The sequence below is a fragment of the Diceros bicornis genome, chromosome 27, assembly GCF_020826845.1.
Source record: "Diceros bicornis minor isolate mBicDic1 chromosome 27, mDicBic1.mat.cur, whole genome shotgun sequence".
Taxonomy (NCBI): Eukaryota; Metazoa; Chordata; class Mammalia; order Perissodactyla; family Rhinocerotidae; genus Diceros; species Diceros bicornis.
Window position 1 is genome coordinate 30,020,032 of NC_080766.1, and position 22,535 is coordinate 30,042,566.

Below are 22,535 nucleotides of genomic sequence, written 5' to 3' on the forward strand. Positions count from 1 at the left end.
TACCTTCAAAGATGCCACAGCACGCAGTGACAATGATCAGTCGAAACCCCTCGTGAGTGGGGTGGCAGTGAGGATCTCCTATATTTACATCCTTTACAGAGCACAGAGTTGAAAACTATAGTAGAAACTTAATTATCAGAGCCTATAAAATCAATAATCCAATATCTATAACCACTTTGAGTTTGTTATTCTGATATCAATGAAGATTCTTTGAGATACAACTGGATTTATTGGTTGGAATCTGTTGCTTAAGGCAGTAAAGAAAGGCCAGAAAGGAAATGAATGCTTATTGAGTAGCTGCGTGCTGTTCCTTGTACCATCTCATTAATTTAGCACTGGGAGCAACTCTGCAGGAAGATGTTATTATACCCATTTTACAGATGTGGCCCGTTGGCTAAGGGAGGTTAAGTAACTTGCCTCAAATCAAGCAGTTAATAAATAGTTAGAAGGGATTCAAAGGTAGGCCCTTGGGGCTGTTTTTACTTTATTCCCCATTTGGAGGTAGGGTCCACGTAATAAGAGAGAATCCTGGATCTTCCTGACAGCAAAGAGCTTCCCCAATGCTCATGAGAAATGAAGGAAGAAGGTTAGTTCTGATATATTTTTATAGAGTAGGAAAGAAGAAAAGGAGAGGTAAATTTTATTTGGTGGTGGTGCTGAGGAATAAATGTACTTCCGAAAGGCTCTTTTTGAAGATGTTTCTGGACGAGTATGTTATAAGCTGAATAAGTAAAAATATTCTTACAAAAGGATGAATCAATAAGATGCACAAAATGATAGCTACAGTAATAGTGACTAGATGAATGTTTCTGAGAAACATAAAACCTGTCTTTAAACTGAATCAGAGCTCTCTGTGCAGAGAAATCATTCAGTCTATTTGATGTATGATCTTGTTTGCCTGATAATTTTAGATACTGGTTGAGATAACACGGTGATTATTATTGATTATAAAGAACTGACAATCTGCTAGGTGTCACACTAAATCTCTACCAGTATCCATATTTGTATTTATATCCATATCCATATCTATAGCTATACTTTTAAATTTATGTGCCCTGAAAATCCAATGTGCATTAAAGAATTCATATCTCTAATGCTTAATAAGCAGGGAACAAAGTTTGAAAAAGCTTTTGATGTGTCTCAAAATGATGTGATGCTCTAACAAGAACCTAGGTATCTAGAAATTTTAAAAATTTTTTGATATATTAGTAACGTGGCTTGGCAACCTTATATCATTTATTTTATTTCTATAAATAAAATATTAATCTCAATTTAGATTTAAAATGAAAGCACTCAAAGACTTTTCATATATAAGTTAAATTTTTTTGGACAATATTTCATATAGAAAGCGTTTGCTTTGATAGGGAAGTAAAAGGGAAATGCTTCTTAAATTCAGATGTAAATGAAGAGAATAAACCCACAGGACCTGAGGTTGCGGCTGCACCAGGGAAATCTCCTTTAGATGGCATGGGGAGAATTAAGTAATTAGAGTCAGTGATATTCACCCTACCTGTTCTCTTTGTATCACTCAGATGATGAAGAGTAATACTCTCAACCCCTCCATTACACACATACCCACATATGCACATATGCGTACACAGGTGCCTTGTCTCCCCATTACCCCATTAGTTTGGTTGATGGTGAAAAGGAATGGAAAGTAAACTCAATTATATTAAGCATTCATTATTATCACAGATTATTTCCCATGTACTGGGATTTAGGCTAAATGATTGACATACGTATTCCTTTACTAATAACAAGTTTCTGAGACAGGGAATATCATGCCCATTTTGCAGAGGAGAAAACTGGGTCTCAAAGAGGTTACATTGACTGTCCATATTCACCCATTAAAAAGAGCTGACCTGAGATTTAAATGCAGGTCTGTCCTACTGAATGTTGCACTGACCCGCTGTGCCCTTAGTGGTTAGGAGCCTTCATAGGCAAACAGTTCCCAGGAAAGTTTTTGCATGAGCCTTGGCACTGTGGCCACTGCCCAAACTCACTTGTCCCTTAAGTATCAGTTTGTCCCTCGGTGCCTTGAAGGATGGTCTCCAGGATACCAGCAATCAGGTCATCCTGCAGGCAGGACCAACTACATAATTTGTGGAAGCATAGTGCGAAAAATGCGGGGTTCCTTGTTCAAAAATTATTAAGAATTTCAAGACACTATAGCCAGAGCATTAAACCAAGTGTGGGCCCACACGGGCGAAGGCCTCTCTGTGCCTGCACAGGTGCATGGCCATGAAGCCGGCTCTGACTGCAGGCAGTATAGACAGACTGAATGGATTTAAGGGCTGCCTGTTGAGTTCTTGTTTGGGGAATGTGGTGGGGCTTGGGAATGTCCTCTGAGTGTGGCTTCTCCCTCTTTTGAGGTCTTCTCTGTGTGGATTTAGAGTTTCCCAGCCTAGACTCCAGTTACGTCTAAGATGGAGATCACAGTGCAAGGGAGAGATAATTGACTCCAAACTCCAGGCAAGATGTTGTCTAGAACAGTGGTTCTCAAATGCTGGTTTGCAGACCTGTTCTGACTTTGATGAAGTTTTCACCTCTCTAATGTAAAACAAAAGAAATAAGGACACGGCAGCGAGGTTTTTGTGTGTGTGTTTGTTTTTGTCTATATAGCTAAATTTATCCAATATAATGAATGTTCTTCTCTTCTAAGATTATGGTTGTCTAACGATTTTGGTGTTGAAATGTTCTCCCTGTCATAAAGAGATACTAATGATACACAGTAGTTGTTTCTGAATCATCTTCACTAGCTGAGTAACAAGTTGGGTTCTCTAAGGCATGATTCCCAATGTTTTGGGGAAAATTTCACGGGCTCGTGAAATATAAAAGCGTAGGAGCTCTTGGATTAGAAGGTGAGGAAAAGCAGAGGGGCGTGGTGAAGAGCTCTGTGCTGCCAGACACCCCTTAGTCTTACGAGACTCCTTTCCCTTCTTGGGGACCCTTGTCTTTTGCTCTACACTGAGAGTTCTGGACCAGATAATTCCTTAGCCCCTTCCAGCTCAGCATTCTCTAAGAACTCTGACTGCATAGCTCTCGTTGCTCAACCACAGTGAGGATTTGGATTACAGACCCAATGGGTCCCACTTATCCGATTCATGGAGAAACAATTTCAGGAAATCTGAAACAGAATAACCACAAAAACAACCCAACAGCTGCTCAATAGATGCTGAGATGAGCCCATCATAAAATGTACTATGGCATGTCATAACGGTTGGGATACCAATAAGAAAGTTCTATCTTAAGTACCATTGACTTAGTTACATCATGTTTGCCAAACAGGCAGTGAACATCTGCTTATTTAAAAAAAAATTCCTCTTTAATTCTTTCCTTTATATTTTATCCTTTAAAAATTTCACTAGGATATGTTTTGCTTGGTCCATCAAGCCATTTTGAAAAGGAAGCCTATGAATTATTTCCTTAATGCATTAAAAAATATGATAAAGTGATTTGCCAATTTGGCATAGAGCCTCAGTCCCTGCCTTACACATAATAGGCATTCAATAAATACTTGGTAAATAAATATATTTTAATAAAAATGTACTTGCATTCTAATTCTGTCACATTATAAACATATCTAGCAACTGCTCTCCCTTTTTTAAAAAAAGCCAAATTTGCTGGGGAGGGTCTCTTGCATAGCTACTGTACCGTCTATTTGGTGCTTCTGAATTGTCAAAACAAACTTAACTGCTCCCAGGAACTCCGATCCAATATCACTGTCAAAACGTTTTACAACGATTCAGCCAAATGTTTGTGGAACAGCTGTGCTACTAGTCTGCCTGAGTCATTTTCCTTCTTTCGTTTTGGCCCAATCCTGTGATTCATCATTCTGCTTTTAGAATATTTGCCTATTTTTAAAACCAGTCAAAGAAGGCAGCCACTGTTTAAGAGTAAACACACCACACGTCAACTTGGGGCAGCTTTGTAAGCAGCTTTGCAAGCTCTGAAATTTCTGGCTGGCAGGGATGCCAGCTCAACCAGATGGCATTGAGGGTGACACGCAGGACTGGCTCTCAAACTCAGTAGTTTCCTTACATCTGTCTTTGGTTTTCTTGTTTCAGCTGCCGTTTCCTGGTTGGATTAATCTGACTTGATCCATTCCTTCACAAAAGTCTTACTTTTATTTTGCTTGTCTCTCTAAAACATCCATTATATGTTTGTTTCTATGTCAATCATTTAGATTTTTTTTTTTCAACTCAAGGAATCCAATCTTAAGCTTTACTTATCAGCCAGGTCACATATATATGACTCTACATGGTGTGACTATAAATAATGACATACATTTCTATAATGGGCTTTATTAATTCTGGGTCACACCAGTATTTGTTATTTACTTTACTATAGTAAAGAAAATGGATAACTTTTTTTCTTTCTTTTTTATAATTGAGGAGGAAGGAGTGTGACTTCACAGGGAGAAAGGTGGATTAAGCCCAGGAAGCCTTGAGTACCTTTCCTGGCTGTCTTAGAATTCTAGAATGCACTATCTGTTCTGGTACTTTCCAGAAGTGGTTTCTCCTCCTTCTAATGAGTTCCTGCTCATCTGTGATTATTAGGGTTGGGATGCCAAAGTATAATATGTTCCCATTTACCCACACCAAATTGTCCTGGCCTTGAACTCAATGAGCTAAAAAAATCATGATGTGTGGGTTATTGATATTTTATTGAAGTAAACTTAAATGCACCTCAGACCAAAATCAGTTTACAAAATATAGGTTTTATAATAAAGCCTCCCTCTAAATGGTCAGTGGCAGCAAGTGAATATTTCTGTCTTTTGTCCAATTCTTTGCAAATGACAGGATGGATTTAAAAAAGCTACAGTATTTGACAGAAGTTGTCACCCCTACTCTGAGTAGGAAGAAAACATTCAAAGGGCCTGGGGATTAGATTCTCCTTATTTCCTCTTAAGACAGTCCTCTAGCATGCTGCAAGCATCTTGGGAAGATTTCCCCATTTCTACTTGCTCTGTGAAGCTAAACAGTGTCAGTGGACCCATAGGCATCCATTGTCTGTCACGGGTACAGGAACAAATGGGTTCAAATTCGGTGAGGCATTGTCATTGTCTTAAGCCAGTTTTAAATGGGAGTGTTACTATACTACTCTTGATGAAAATATACCAGAGGCTATGAAGATACGTGACCCTTGAGGTGTTTGGCAGAGGTTAATACTGTCCTTGTTTGAATTATCATTCTGGTGATTATTTTTGGCACCTTCAAAGAAATGTAATCCGTTGCTGGGAGCTCCTTGGGTGCTGCATTTTATTCTGGAATGTGCTTTCCATGCGTAAGGAGAGGATACTTGCTTCTGCACTGTGTATGGCCCCTATCACTTCCTCTATTTCAAACAGAACATCAACAGCTTTCAGAAATAAATTTGATTATGGTAGTAAGAACATAAAAACCATTATCTTTCCTTTCTTTATTATAATTTAAAATAGCTTTGGTTTCTAATTATTCTTTTAGCCTGTATTTTGTCTTATTCTCACAGTCCTAGGGCCTGGGTTAGGTGTTGTCAACAAGGAGGGGATTGGAAATGAATGACCACTGGACCTGCAGAGCCAGAGTCTGCCTGGAGATATGGTGGGGCTGTCCCCTAGTGCCAGAGCTGGGTCGGCAGGATGTTCTTGAAGAGATTTGGGGGTGACTTGGATATTTTAGGCCAAACTTCTCTCTAATTTCCTCTGATGCTTCTGAGAACTGCATCTTTTCATCCAGCAACACCTGCCTATTGCCAGGCAGTCAATTTATGACAGAACTGCCCGGCTCCCTCTGCTCAGGCTCTCCCGCATCAAGGCAGTGGACTGAGCCCCAGGTTGGGAATGCTGCTCGTTACCCACTGTAACCCAGAACGAGGCTCTGGTTAACTGCCTGTTAGTGGTGGTTTGTGTTAAGAGCAGTGGGCAAAACTATCAAAGCTTGCCACCGTTAGAGTAATTCAGAGCAGAACTAATGCTTCTATTTTTCACTAACACGTTCTTCTGTCCCATTGAGGTTGTTCTGGTCGCCTCATTAACACCTTGTTAAAGCACTTTCCTGCATATCATATTTTTTGGTTTTGGCTCAGTAGGAGTATTGAAAGACAAGCAGTACTTCTTAACTGGAGAGCTACCAGACTGAACATTTGAGGATGCTGACACTTGTTTGCAAAATTTTGGTCAGGGCAACTAAGCTCTCTGTGCTTCTGTTTGTACTGACAATGAGCAAAATTGTCTTGTGCATTCTGTGTGTCCCCAAATGAAGTGATGGGAGTAACTGAAGCAGTTATATACTGATGGATTAACTCCGCAAGTCTAAAGATGATTTAACAGTAGGACAACTCTTGTGAGAGAAAGGACTCTATAGTGAAGAATCATTTTATTTTCATCTTTTAGATGATACACCTCCTGAAGATGCCATTCCTCTGGAATTTCCAGAATTAGAACAGCATCTACAGGTAAGGATTCTTCTAGAGCCTCTCTTCTTTCCTCCTTAGTTTCACGAAATATAAATAGCTGAGGAGTGGCCTCACTGGGAAAGACTGATGTGGACACAGAGAGGTGAGATTTCAAGTCATCAAGGTTGCATTTCTAGAGCTCCAAAGTCAGGCTGAATCATCATACAACACTCCTGTATGGTTATCCAGCAATAGCACCAGAATATCAAGAATTTATACTGTAAACTAGCTCCCGCTTCTGAGGAGTTCTGAAGCCCGGGAACAGGGCTGGTCCCTGCTCTTCTTTGCTGTGGACGTCTCTGAGCATTGCAAGTTTGACCCCTGGGGGTTAGAGATTACATAATAAACTGTGCAGAGGAGATTTGTCTTGTGTGGCAAGATTTCAGAATAATCTTCCTTTCTCTACTCTGTCCTACCCCCTCCCAGTTCTCTGACAACTTTTTTTTTTCCCCCTGAGGAAGACTCACCCTGAGCTAACATCCATGCCAATCATCCTCTATTTTTTAGTATGTGGGCCACCAGCACAGCATGGCCACTAACAGAACAGTATAGGTCTGCTCCCAGGAACCGAACCAGGTCAGCCAAAGTGGACCAGGCTGAACTTAACCACTAGGCCACCAGGGCTGGCCTTCTGACAACTTTCATAGAATATAATTACTTTAAGTTAAACTTTCTGAAAACTGTCTGATTTGACCCATGAGAAAAATATTTCATATGCCTAGTTTATGGATGATCTATCCAAGATATCCCATTTTAATGCACCAGAATTATTTGAAAGGAGCTAATTCATGACATTGTAATTTTTTTAGGTGATATATGGTGATTCCAGGCAAAGTCAGCTTTATGAAGAGGTTCTGCCTAAAATACCTGGATACTGGCCTTGGGTCAGACATTTACTTGAGTATTTCACTTTGCAGGTACATTTGGACAAGTCTAATAGGGGTCTTGAATCCTGTGCACAGACATTTGCTTGGTCACCACTTTTTTTCCTAAATATCGATTTTGAAAGCCTTTAGGAGGGATCTGCAACCTCCAGTTTCCAACAGGCTCTGACGTTCCCTCTTATCTTACACCCACCAGCTTTTTCCATTTGTGGGTGTGCTTGGTATCCCGAAGTCACTTGAGTTTGTGACCCCCGGTCCTGAACAGCACTTGGCAGAGGTGGGAAGAACCAAGAATGAGCCCTCATGCAGCCCAAGATGGTGTCCCTTTGTGTTGGCTCCAGTTCTTATCTCAGCACCCAGTGCACTGAGTTAAAAACCTGGCAGCAACTAGGTGAGGTTGGAAGAGCTGGCGCTCCACTGCTGAGGTGACCCCTAAGCATCCACCCAGCACAATAGGTGTCACTGGGCTTCTTGGAGGAGCCCTCATTCTCATCTCTGCTGCAGTCCTGGGCATTGTCACAGCCCTCCAACAGAACGCCTGCTCAATAGAGCAATATCAGTTATGTGGCTATTACTGAAGATTGTCTGGGAATTGGACTGATCACCACATATCTGTTAAAAGAAAGCTCTGTTCTCCTCTAAAATTTCCTCTGCAGCTATCAGCCATTTTATCTCTCTCTTCTCCTGTGCCCCCTGCAGGGTCTTCAACCCAGCTATTCTGGTTCCTGATATCTAACCATATCCCCCAAATCACTTCTTTTCACCATGGAGAACAACTCAGCCGTCCCTCTGCTTTTCCACATGGCACACTCACATGACACACAACGTTCCTTCTTAGGATCTATCCTCACAGTGCTGCTGGTGGTGTAGTTGGGATTGTAAAATAATAACTATATTTCTTCCCCAGCCATAGTTTTTTTCTCCTTTATTTTAACTGTCACCTCAAAGCAATTTTATTATCATGGAAATTAGATGAAAATAAGGAGTAAACATGTTTTGAAAACAAAACAGTAAAAGCATATTCAGGTTCCTGTTCCCCCATCAAATGATTGATCATTAAGTCTCCTTTTTTGTAGTGACAACAGAATTTTTTTTCCTTTGGGAAGGTTAACAGTGTTCCCTGGCTCATGGATCATTCTTCACAGAATTCATAGCACTCCTGGCAATTATCCAGATAATTTTTCTATTGAAGCATCAAATGGTTGAATTTTATAGCTTTAATTCCATTTGACATATATTGGAATTTTTTTTTTTTTTTTTTTTTTGTGAGAAAGATCAGCCCTGAGCTAACATCCATGCTAATCCTCCTCATTTTGCTGAGGAAGACCGGCTCTGAGCTAACATCTATTGCCAATCCTCCTCCTTTTTTTTTTTCCCAAAGCCCCAGTAGATAGTTGTATGTCATAGTTGCACATCCTTCTAGTTGCTGTATGTGGGACGCGGCCTCAACATGACCAGAGAAGCGGTGTGTCGGTGCACACCCGGGATCCGAACCCCGGCCGCCAGTAGCAGAGCGCACGCACTTAACCACTAAGCCATGGGGCTGGCCTGGAAATTGTTTAATTATTTTAATCCAATGAGGTTATTTCATCTTCTTTGATCTTTAATGAATTAGCCAGTTGTGAGGCTGGTTTCTGACTCGTGGCCTTTGATCCGCTCCCCCTTAAAATATAGTATTGCTTCACCTTTTCATGAACAGAGAGAACATTCTTGGCATTACACCTAAAAGCATTTAACTAAGTGCTTGTTTGTTACGTGAAGGATATGATTGAGTTTGTTACAAACGTTTGCCAGTTGTCAAGTCATTTGGTTAGAGTTGCCTGTCTAAGGCTGTGGCCTGTTACCTTTATGCTATGCTTCACGGTAAAAAAAGAGACGACCAAGTTTGAAAGGAGAAAGCTAACACAGAAAAGTACATATAAAAGCAGATTCTTGTTTCCACGCTTAGCATAAGCATACATATTTAAGCCATTCTGCAGCAGGAAGTCTCTGTATTGAAAGCAATGAAAATGCTTTATGTACGAGAGGAGCAATCCATTCCATGGTGTAGGCTGTCTTTACAGTCAGTCTAACAGCTCTTGGAATTTTACCGACTATCATCATCCTCTACGGAAGAATAAAAATTAGGTTACAAAGGCATATGAAGTGCCTTGTGGTTGTCACTCTTTGCTCGAGGATGAACTGACTCTTGATTATCTCTACCGGAGCCTCAAAAACTTGCCTAGTGAAAAATAAATGATGCCAGGTGATTATTGCCAGCTTTACTCTCTGCATACCTTCAGATTTAAATCCCACCCATGCATGTTCAGTCTCTGCTAGGCGAGGGGTGTTTCTCTGCAAATGATCACATTGGATCCTTGCAACCATTCTGTAAGCTAGCTATTATGTCTCCACTTTAGAGATGAGAAACATGAGGCCAGATTTTGGTCTAAATAAATTTTCTAATTCAGACCAGATCTCCGATTCTGAATCTAGGTAGTCTTCTTTTTCTTACACGTTTTGTGGAACCTATGAACTGCTTAAATTACTTTGATAGGTAGAGATTTTTTTGGTTTTGGTTTGTACGGTTGCCATAACGTAGTTATAAAAGAACCTTGTAAAATCTCTTCTGACTTTCTGATATCCATTACACATTCGTTTGCAGTTTATAAAATGCAGCTATAAAGTGTCTGTTTGGTAGATACTCCATCACCAGTTTGACCCCCAAGATTTTTCTGTTGCTTTGCCAAGAATGTGGACATGTTTGAGCATGTAATTCGTTGTGCTTCTATTTTCATAGAAGCCATAAAAAGCCTTGTGCAAGAATAGCAGTGACAAACATTTCTCTTGATGTCTCTATTAATGCAGAACGTTGAGCAAGAGACTTTGGGGTCAGGTAGGTGTTAAAATGAACATGTCCTTATAATGTTCATTTGTGGGCATTTGGCCTCAGCCCAGGGGCAGGCGTTAGGTTGATTCTATTTTGTGTGGATTCCTATCCTGGAACTTGGTTTCTAAATTCTCCATACCCATTAGAAGCAGTGTTTGGCCAGAGCTGGTTTAGACCATACAGTGAAAAGAACGGAGGCCCAATTCTATGTCCACTTCTAAGAATGAATGAACAATTGTTACTTTTCTTTAGACCTCAGTTTCCTTCTATTTGAAAAAGAGGTAATGACTGACCTCTCCTCTATTCTGAAGGATGGTACAATCCTTTCATAGTCCCAGGGTTTGGGTTAGGACCAAATTTGTCTTAAAATTTAACCATGTTGTTATGTTTTGGAGACTGTGGTTTGATCTATAGATGATCCAAAGCTACCCTATAATGTGGTCTTAGTTGCACTGGAATGAGGAATATATTTTTATGATCAGGCAGAGGACATGCCAACGAGTAGATTGTAATAAACTCCCTAACGGGAATTTCAATGACTGGAGAATCAGCATTGGCATTAGATTGGCCTGGATTTGGATCTCAGCTCCACACCTACTAGTTTTGTGATTTGGGGCATGTTATTTACTCTCTTTAAACCTCACTTGTCTGAACTGCGAAGTGGAGATAACAATGTTTATCTCACTGTGTTGTTGTGGGAATTAAATGTGATCCAGCACAGTGCTTGGCAAAAATAGTTGCTCAATAAATGTTAATTTCATTCCCTAGTGAATCATTTATTGAATGAAATATTTAAGAATAAGTAATTTATCTTTATATGTGTAAACTGAAATACAAGAAGCGTCTCTTCGGATTTTTGAGTTAGGGATAGAGGTTCTGATGCCCTCTTCTTTTCGTTAAGCTAAGGTACTTGGAAAACAATATGACTTTTCTTTTTTTTTTTTTAACCAAATTGAGCAATAGCTTCAATCCCTCCTAAAGTCCTCCCATCTAATCTGAGAGGACAGTGACAGGTGTTTCTGTGGTACACATTGAACTTGCCTTTTCTCACACAGAGTCTGATAAGTCCAGAAACTGATGTCACCTCCACAAATAAACAATTTCGTAGCTTCAGTTGTGTACCATAATATCTTGTTATCCAAGCAGTCACTCCAGAAACTTCTTTTAGGTCTTGCATCAGCATATCACTTGATATCTGGGAAATTAAAATGGTAGAAAATGAAGTCTTAGCCTTCTAGGATTCTGCTACAGTGGTCTTGAACATCCATCTGTAAATTTGTTTAGGAAATAGTCCCATAGAATGCACTGAAAATGTCTGTAATTATCTCTCTCATACACATGTTGCAAAGTATCTTACAGTTGTTCTTTGGCTGCCATGACACACAGAATATATATAGATACCTTGGGCTTTACAACGCTACTTTTTGTATTTCTATTTTTTCTGAGAAGCCCAGCGGTCATTGGGATATGCCTTGTTGAAAAAGTTTGAGACACTCTTGAGTTCTTGCTCCCTTTTATATTGTTTACCTCCATAGAAATGACTAAAATATACTTCATTCCAATGTTGTATAATGTAAAAGACATGCATTATAATTACTAGTGCTGACTTTGACTATAAGGTAGATACTATAGAAATGTCAGTTCTTAAAATATTTAAAATTCTAAGATAAAGTTTTCAAATATTAGAATTAGTCCGGACTATGTTTTTTCCATTTAATTTTAACTAATTATGCTCATTAATTTTGGGACATTGAAAGGTAACGTAAATTTAAACCAGACCCCCCCCCCCCCCCCCCCCCCCCCCCCCCGCTCACTCCCCAAATAAAGATAACACTGAGAATCAAGGAGTAAACATAGAGTCAGCTCAGCAACTGTAGAATATTTAGCTTCCTAAATATATCTTGTGTGTGGGAAGCTGGGAGAGGAAAATTAAATTCTTACACTTTTGAAGTGGATAGGCCAGTAGTATTTGAAGAAGCCAAGTAGAAAACGGAAACGCTTGAGCTGGCTTTGCCCTTGCAGAGAGAGGCTTGGCTGGGTCCTTTCCCACGGGGACCTCTCCAGAGGATGGAGTCCATTTTGGGAGGAGCTTGCTATAAACCCATGGCCCGGGCAGAGAGCGGAGATGGGATGGTGTGGCTCAAGCCAGCATTCTTGGAACAAGAGCCTGTGGTTTCTCTGTTACTTCATCTTGTTAAATCGGTCCTGATGATTGGGATGGATACCAGAGATAGTAGCGACTCACTAGCACCGCCCTGTAATTTAAGGCCCTTGCAAGCTGCATCCTCAGGCAGCAGCAGGAGGCGGCGGAGATGGAGGAGAGGGGGTGAGGAGGAAGTGCCCCTCCTGGGCTCTGACCTCATCCAAACCCCAATCTGTGTCTTGGAAAAATGTGTTTCCAAGTTGGCTTGAGGCACTGTTAAGAGAATGTCTTAATTTAACCTTTCTTAGAACTGCCTGTGTTGTGCGTAGACTAGACACCGTGGCGCTAAGTGATTCTGAAAAGTTGTTTCTGTGATCCCACAGAATTTATGTTTCAGTACATGAAGAATACCTTTACATTTTCATTTTCAAATCAAATATCTTTGGAATGCAATATTTCACTCTTTAAGCAAGAGTGAATAAACATATCCAAAGTGTGGGAGGATGTAGCGAAATTACAGAGAAAATAACAAGGAAGTCTTCTCCTCCCGATGCAAAAACAAATTTACTATCAACATTAAGAGTTTATTTATTGCTCATCCATTCCCAGCATGAGATTATAACTATGAAGATTTCTTGGACAAGAATAGTCAAAATTAAGCAATGAGAATTAAAATAAAAATAAATGTGTTAATTTTTATTCCAAGAAGTTAACAGATGTTATTCATCTGGTTACCACAGGCATCTTTTAAGTTATTTTTTAGTTTTTAATGTGAACATGGATTAAACAGTATCTTAAACCCATGTATGGCCAATTAATTCAGAGTAATAGTGTTTTAAATATCAAATGATATAAGCCTACTGGCAGCTCCATTTTTAAATTGAAGATCTGATTCTTGTGCTTGAATATTAGGAATCTATTTCCTCAGGCAAAAACATTTATTCAATGAATACTTAGGTCATATATTGTCTCTTATTTTGGAGAGTTATGAGACGGTAAGAGAGAGTCCCCCTTGGTGAGGAAGACACAACACACATACACGAGAACATGCAAACACACATTATACCATAGAGCAATGAGAGTGTTTTATGTCATACAGAACATATCTCACAGAACAACACATCTCATTACTCTATAGTTCTACTTTTTATATGAGGTATAAAACCTAAATATCTTAACTCTTTTTTTTTTTTTTTTTTGTGAGGGAGATCAGCCCTCAGCTAACATCTGTGCTAATCCTCCTCTTTTTGCTGGGGAAGACCGGCTCTGAGCTAAAGTATCTTAACACTCTTATTCACCAGAATTCCTGTTGGGATGAGAATGCTATGTGTTTAAAAATTATTTGATGAGTTTCCTGGGCTGGGGTAAACATCCAATGATCTCAAATGCCTTCTAAGGACAGTAGGTCCTGCTGATCAGAGGGCACTGATTTGTCCATCAACATTTGGGGTTAGTGGTGAATGGTTCCTGATTATAAAGGGATGAGAAGTTTTAAGTTCCCTGCAGAGAAAGGCTGGGTGCAAATGAAGTGAGCCTCAGTTAGGGAATCCTGGTAGCAATGCTTAGAAGAGAGGCTGGGAGCAGCAGAAAGATTTAATGATAGTTTTTTTTGCATTAACTTTCTTTTTTATTGTGGTTAAAAACACATAACGAGGGCCGGCCCAATGGCTTAGCGGTTAAGAGCGTTTGCTCCGCTACTGGCAGCCAGGGTTCGGATCCCCGGCGCGCACTGATGCACCGCTTCTCCGGCCGTGCTGAGGCCACGTCCCACATACAGCAACTAGAAGGATGTGCAACTATGACATACAATTATCTACTGGGGCTTTGGGGGAAAAAAAAAGGAGGAGGATTGGCAATAGATGTTAGCTCAGAGCCGGTCTTCCTCAGCAAAAAAAAAAGAGGAGGATTAGCATGGATGTTAGCTCAGGGCTGATCTCCCTCACAAAAAAAACTCAAAAAAACACATAACGTAAATTTTACCATCTTAATCATTTTTAAGTGTACAGCTCAGTAATGTTAAATACATTTACATTGTTGTGCAACCAATCTCTAGAACTTGTTCATCTTACAAAACTGAAACTCTATACCCATTGAACAATAACTCCTCACTTCTCCCTCCCCCAGCCCCTGGCAACTAATGAGATAATTTTACAATGTTGTGGTGGGTTATGTAAGATAACTTCCTTCCCTGCTTAAAAAAAAATCTATATTGCTTTTTAATGTTTTCATGTAAATTGGGAGAACTTGAAGTGGTGCTGGGTTGTATGTCCGGTTGGGGTGAAGACAGCTTGCAGGAGCTGGAGGCTGATGTGACACCAGGCATCCTTTTACTCCCTGAAACACTAAGCCTTTTTGGCTTATTCTTTTTTAATTGACACTACTTCTTAATTATGAGAAATCTTGAAAATATTATGATGTATAAGTTGTACAATCATCTGGCTAAGAGCATAGACACTGAATATATCTTGAAATACTCCCTATCCTCATGTACCCTTAGCAGCGTGATCATGCTCCTTATGTGTAATGTCTTCAACTTTCCCATAATTAAGAAGCGCCAATAAAAAAAGAACAAATGAAAAAACTTCCCACTTAATAAAAAGCATTAGGTGGCAACCTAAAGGGGAAAAGAGACCACTCTCTTCTTAAGAAAATTATATATGTAATTTTCAGTTTTTCTTTTTAATTATAGCAGCAAAGGACATCTCTCCCTTTACATGGCTGCTCTCTTCTATATCCTGTCATGCATGCAAATCCTTTACAGAGCCCTAGAATCTTTTGGTAGTCACATAGGTAACGACGCTAATGCGTGGTTCAGGTACCTACATCTGGCAAGTTATGGACTGCACTGAGTAGAGTTTATGAGAGTTCACAGGGACAGGAAATAGGATGCGTGGAGTCCTAGGGCCTTCCAGGATGCAAATCCTTTAACAGGGCACAGATGATTTAATAGCAGCTTGGCTAGGGTGCCCAGAGTAAATTGCTTTCATTCCCCTTACTGTTATACCTGGTAATTTGCCAGTGTAACAGGTGAAAATTGATGAGGGGGTAGTGATTTCTAGGACATAGACTTGGAGGAGTCAGCCATTCTGAATTCCTTTGGCAACAGCTTTTTCTCATAGGGTGAGTTATACTGTAATACTCTTAGGCAATACTTCTCCATTTATTTCTTTATAGAAAGGGATAATGACTCCAACAGGCTGAGTTTATGCTGTGAATGTGTTCATGGGGCTGTAGGGAAAGATGCTACATATACAATTATTATTATATTTTACAGGAATTAGGACACAATGGCTATTCCACATGAAGGTAAATTCCATCCAAATCTATTTAGAATTTTATTTGCTCAGAAGATCTCTATTCAGAGGCCTCATGATAAACAGGAAGGGTCATCTCATCTATCAGTCAGACAATAAACTTTATAGAATTTCTATTGCATCCTGGGTGGGATTGCTAAATATGACACCCAAAGAAATCTGTGTCCTTGAAGAATATAATGAGAGGAGCAAATACAAAAAAATTCATTAGTTCTCAATTTACTAATATAAAATTAGTGAGAATATGACCTAGTCAGACACATAGCTTACATATATAGACTACTATGAAGAAAGGATTAGACTGAAGAGCCTATTTAACAATGAAGTTGTATTTCTCAATATTATATAACATTTTTCTGTAAGTAATTGAAAAGGGTAATTAAAAAAACTCTTTAAAAGACTATTAACTAGTGTTTCTAAAAGTAATGCTTCTAATAACGTTGCTAACTAGAAAATAGAATTATAAACTCAGGGATAGCTAGTTTTTTCAACATAATTTCTAGAAGTAGGATTTTCAACATGTTTTGGTTAGCAAGGCTTGCCATGCTGGCAATTGTTGCTTTCCTGGATAGGAGAAAAACAAAGACACAAATTCATGCTCTTTGACCTCACATGTTATAAGCATCTTTTTACTTGGGGTTTGGTCTTTCACATCGTTTGTTCATCCTTGCAAGCATTATTTCCTGCCCAGCATCATTTCTTCAGTTTGGATGCATTTCCCAGACGACGGCCTTTCCTATAGGGTAACTCCCCTCTACGAGATGAGCTTATGCCTCTGGGTTCCAGGAACAGAAAGCCAGGGGTAATTGAAACAGACAACTGACATATTTCCCCATCACTACCCTTCTCTAAAGCAGAGTTTAGGATTTCTGGGGGGAAGCGTGGAATCATCAGGCAGACTTATTTACTCCAACGCATGGCGGGTAACTGACATGTAATGGGTCTCACAGCTCTGGCTGGGCTCTTAGAACGCCCGTGAATGACATTGGAAGATGAACGTGGGGAATATCAGTCCACCTCTCTATTTTTAGTCAAGTAGAATCAGCCGAATTCTGTCCAGTGTTGGCTGACGATGCTATTCTCACGCACAAAATCTCCCTCTAAAGAACCTCAGCAGAGCAAAATGGTTGATAATTTATTTGGATGCAAGAAAATGTACTGATTTCTTCTTCTTCTTGTTTGTGAAGCCTCTGCCACCTTGTCATGACTCCCCAGAATCAATGGAGGTGTTTAAACAGCACTGCCAAATAGCGGAAGAATACCATGAGGTCAAGAAAGAAATCGCTCTGCTTGAGGAAAGGAAGTGAGTACCGTCCCCCTGGGCGCCCTCACCTCTGAACATGGTCAGCTGGTCGTGGAGTAGGGGCGGTAGGGAAGGGACAGGCTGAGCATGGGAGTGAGGGGGAGGGAGGGGGCAAGGAGGAATGATGTTCCAGGGTTCAGAGGTTACTAGGCAACTTACATGTATGTTATATTTGATTATAAAAATGATCCCAATGGAACTGCTCTGGCTTAAATACTTTACGGAGTAGTGAGAGGAACAGCAAGAGAGCTTTCTATCCAAACCTAATTTTTTAATAAGCATTTTTAGTTCAGGAAATTAAAAATGTCAAAATACCACCCAGAGCCATATGATGTTCCCTGTGAATGTACCCAGAGGCCCCAGTACTTTGGCCTGGGGTGAATTTTAATTAATGCTTACATGGCAGAGTTCCCACATCAAGTAAGTAGCCATTGGTCTAGCTCTTGGACTAATGTAACGTATTTGTTGACTAACTGTATTTTATAATCCAGTAGTCTAATTTTTATCTTGATAGCTTCTATTAACATTACAGTTCTGCTGTAGGGAGTTGTACAGCTTTATTAATTAAAGCACTCTGATTTTACTCACTCATAACTTTCTGTTTCAGAATTCTGCTCCTTTTTAATTGAACTCGATTCTGCTGATGTTCACCCCAGTGGTCCCCATTCTTTCATACTTTCAGAGCATCAGACACCTTTCTGTCACAGCAGTGGTCAGTTTGTGCCTGCACATTTCTTAGGGAGATCTTTTGATCAAACATAAAATCCTACCTGGACTTTTGGTTACAGGGAATTAAAAGATGCTCATGAGATCAGAAACACAATTTTTCCCTCACAATTCTGAGACTTTCTTTTTGGTCTGAGAGTTTTCATAAATTGATTGGAATGCTCAGACGGCACATTCACACACAATCTGAGCTATAAAAAAGTGTCATAAAGGAACTGAAGAAACTTATTTGTAACGTGACCAGTGATGAAGTTAAAGGAGGACTTGAATAATCAGTAGGCTATAAACGTGTCTTCCTCTGTGTGTGTGTGTGTGTGTGTGTGTGTGTGTGTGTGTGTGTGATCTGTGGTTTTGAGACAGAAAAAACCTGGTAATTATGTATTTATTTATAAGCTCCTCAGATTGCAGGTAATGGAGGACTTTGATATTTAAATTAACTTATGTGTGGCTTTTTTTTTTTTTTTTGCAATGCAAGACTCTTCCACTAAATTATATGTTCTGTGAGTTTATATTTTTGTATGTTGCATTTAAAAAAATATGATAGGATAATGATATGAGGGTGACTCATCTGGTCTTTTATTGAAACATATCCCTGCTGTTTCTGCAAAACTAATCTTATTTCCTCCCCAAACCTATTTGAACTTTGGACTTGTGTTGAAATTGTAATATTATCTTTTTTTTTCTTTTCTCCTTAAATAAGTGGCTAGATGTGAGACAAAAGCCAAATTCTTTTACTATTTTTTTCCTTTCTTTTTCATAAAGTCAAGTTTCTTTTTCTCTATTCCTGCTTCCACCCTTGGGATCGAGACTTAGTACTTGAAATCTTGGTCAATGTAATGTTGTAACTGGTTTCCTTGCCTCTGGTTTCACATTGCTAGAAAAAGACACCTTGTTCTTGGCCTGGATTTCAAGACATACCAGTATGGCCTTAGTACCTCTGTAGAATGTTCTGGCTCAACCTCAGGGTGGCCTATTCACTTTTCTCAGGGCAGGAGCCAACCCTCCTGCCTCTTTGTCCTTGCTCACACCAAGCTCAAGGTCTAGAGTGCTCCCTCTTTGCTCTTTGTCTGCCCAAATGCTACCTTTCTAGAGGAAGGCTTAGCCCATATCCCTGCCTCAACCATCCTGCAATGATCAGCTCTTCTCCTGAGCAAAGGAAAATTCACTGGAGTGATTCCTTTGGTGCTTTTTGTAGGCTAGTGCCATCAAGAATTATCCTTTTAAGTTTCTGTCCTGTCTTTCTGACTGTGTATCATTCCCCACAGACATGGGCACCCTTGAACATCTCTTTGTACTCAGTCACCAAGCAGGGAGCTGTGCATATGGTGAAATATGCGTGAGGATGACTTAGAATGGTTGATTATAGGAGATAGTAATATTCTCTGTGCGTACATGTTTTATTTGCAACTTCTATGGTCTATATTTAAAATACAGTCATATCAGCAATAAAGGATGGCTAAGATAAATTGTTGAAATAGGAAGTATGGTTATGTCTTATATTTATAAATGGATGCGATTGGTCCTCCAAAGGTTATCAATGATCACTGTTTTCATTAACGCTTTACTGAAGTGGAAATTCATTTTGCAACAGATATTTTCCTGAACAGTCTTTGTTTTCAAGCAAGATAAATTGGGCCAAATGGATTTGACCCAAGTAATTTGCTTTCTGTTTTTTGGTGATTTGGATGAGAATTTCTTCCACATCATTTTGTAGAATGTGACTGATCATGTTGCCTCTGGTGATTGGCTAGTGTAAGTTAGACACAAAAAGAGACACTAACTCAGGTGTTTTAAAGAGTTTTTCTTTATTGGAGTCATGCAGGCACAGATTAAGCTGAACTTCTCTCTCATCTCCAGAGGGGGTCTCCCTGGATCAAGTTTGAGAGACTGCAGAGGAGCGAGGAGAAGAGTTGATAGAACTATTATTTGAAATCATTTCTATCGGATGGATGCAGTCAAACATTTTCTAAGATTATAAACTTAGCATGGGGTGAATTTAGTCTAAAGAATCACTTCTGGCTTATTGACCAATTATGTAAGAAAAGCTTGTTCCTGCCTTTATTGAAAAATTTTTTTCTTTTCACTTGAAAAAGAAAATGACAACTTGATTGAAACCTTTAAAAAATTACCAAGAATTCTGACATCATTACAGAACTCTTGCTATCATTTTTGCTTATTTCTTTCTAGGCCTTTTACATGTGAATACATATTTTTATATAATTGCATAGATAGTAACATGAAATGTATACATGCTTTTTCCAATAAATATTATAACATAAGCATTTTTGTGTGTGTGTGTGAGGAAGATTGGCCCCGGGCTAACATCTGTGCCCATCTTCCTCTGCTTTATATGGGACGCCACCACAGCATGGCTTGATAAGCAGTGCGTAGTTCCGTGCCCGCGATCCAAACCCATGAACCCCGGGCCGCCGAAGTGGAGTCTGTGAACTTAACCACTACACCACCGGGCCAGCCCCTAGCATAAGCATTTTTATACACCACATGCAGTTTTTTGTATATGAAATAGGAACTTATGCAAGTGGGATATAGACATTTTCTGACTTTTGAAATTTATTAGCAAATTGTTTGACAGAAAGTTTTTAAAGTATATGATTAAACTACAAATAGATCAGCTCTGGAGTTTGCTTTGCTCCAGATAGAGTGTTTTATCTTGTCCAAAGGAGAAAGCACTTGTCTGTTCTATGTATGAAACACTGTGCTAGGTGCTGTGGTGTTCAGAAGATTGACTTAGAATGTCAGAAAAAGAGATAAACTCTTAGAAAAGTCAGGTTGAAAAATGTTGTATAATCAAAAAAAAAAATTCAGTGGTTGTTCAGGACACTCACAGAGTTGTGCAACCATCATCACAATTTTAGAGCATTTTTATCCTCCTGGAGAGAAACCTTGTACCCTTGAGCAGTTGCTCCCCATTCTTCCCTCCCCCTACCTCGCCACTGGCACCCACTAATCTGCTTTCTATGGATTTGCCTATTCTGGACATTCTTAGAAATAGAATTATACAATATGTGGTCTTTTGTGACTGGATTCTTTTACTTAACATAATTTTTTCAAGGTTTGTCCACGTGGTAGCATGAGTCAGTGCTTCATTCCTTTTTATTGTCGAATAATATTCCATTGTATGGATATACCACATTTTCTTTATCCATTTACCAATTGATGGACATTTGGGTTGTTTGTCCTCTTGGCTATTATGAATAATGCTGCTATAAACATTTGTGTACAAGTCTTTGTGTAGACATATGTTTTCAATTCACTTGAATATGTACCTTGCAGTAGAATTGCTGGGTCATATGATAACTCAATGCGTAACCTTTTGAGGAGCTGCCAGACTGTTTCTGAAGTGGCTGCACTGTTTTATCTTTCTGCCAGAAATGTATGAGGGTTCCAATTTCTCCGTATCTTTGCCAATGCTTATTATGTCTTTTTGATGATAGCCATCCTAGTGGGTATAAAATGATGTCTCATTGTGGTTTTGATTTACGCTTTCCTGATGACTAAAAATGTTGAGCAACTTTTCATGTGCTTTTTTACATTTCCATGTCTTCTTGGAGAAATGTCCATTCAGATCTTTTACCTGTTTTTAATTGGGTTGTCTATTTATTATTGAGTTGAAAAAATCTTGTATAATTTTAGTGGGTTCAGGCAACACGTTAGAAGGAGTTTTCATATGGGAATACCAAAATCCTTGTTAGACCTATATTTTCATGTCTTTCAAAAACATATAAAATGATAATTGAAGGGAACATATCAGGATGGGGGAAAAGGGAGCATATGTAATTTGTAAAAGCATAGTCTAAAAATAGCCCTGTTTTGATTTGTTTTTAGTCATGGCATTTAATTTATTCTGAAATTTCCAATAATAAGAGCTTTTTATGTTTAACCAGAAACATTTATTTCTTTAGGAAATTCCTGAAGGCAGAGATTTTTAAACTGTATTCTTGGAAACCTCTTAAAGATTGGAGACTGAGAGGGTGTCAGGCAGGGGACTGTACAAGGACCAACCAGAGAGGGTCCAATTTTATCTGTTTTATTTGTTTCACTTCAGGGTACAATTTTCTTTGGAAAAGGATCCCACAGCTAGAAAACATTGAAAAACAAACATCACTTTTATATTCCAAGGATATTTTTCTTAAATATTTACTCAGTCCCCAGAAATTAGGTTTCCACTGTCATTAAAAAACAGTAAATGGAGATATTTCTCCACAAGTGTTTGCAGGGTATGTAGTAATGTGGGGGAAAAGTTCCATCCTTTTTCCTAAGATATAGGGAAGATGCCTTCTGGGTAAGGTATAGGATTTGAGTTCATTTTCCAACAGTGGAGCTATGCTTCCAGAGACTAACCTGGCTAACAAGAATTGAGGACAGTGCTTGGTTTGCGGTAGGATTTCAATAAATACTTGTTGAGTGAATGAATGGAAGGACCAAAGAACTGTCCTGGTTCTTCACTTTGCTCAAGGAGGCAGAGGTATAGCCAAAGAGAATTAGTTTTTAGGAATTAGTTTTGTGTGAAATTCCAATATGCCAAACCTCATCAGGCTGTGAGATTATACTTTCCATTCATGCCCCCATCATAATGATTTGGGCCTTTTATACCACCTCGCTACATGCAGTCCAGCCCTTTAATTGGAATCTCATTTCCCAGTCTCATTAAGTGGAATATCTCCACTTAAATCTCTGTCTGAAGAACCATATTAAAATGGACAGAATCTTTATCTCAACTCAATGAGAATGCGTTTAAGTAGGTCTTCCTTGCTAAGGAAAGAGGCTCCAGTCTCTCGAGGGAGCAGAGCAAGGAAACATTTTGCCTTTCACCTTATTCCTATCTCTGAATTAACTCTTT

The 22,535-nt window shown here is 39.3% G+C and overlaps 1 protein-coding gene across 1 annotated transcript in view; it reads left to right on the forward strand.

The window, feature by feature from the left end:
- The window catches only part of MAP3K7CL (MAP3K7 C-terminal like), a 69,109-nt gene that overhangs the window by 43,426 nt on the left and 3,148 nt on the right, over nt 1-22,535 (forward strand). Inside the window, exons 3-4 of the mRNA XM_058522981.1 lie at nt 6,374-6,435; nt 16,833-16,948. Coding sequence (XP_058378964.1) covers nt 6,374-6,435; nt 16,833-16,948 — 178 coding nt within the window. The remainder of the gene's footprint in view (nt 1-6,373; nt 6,436-16,832; nt 16,949-22,535) is intronic.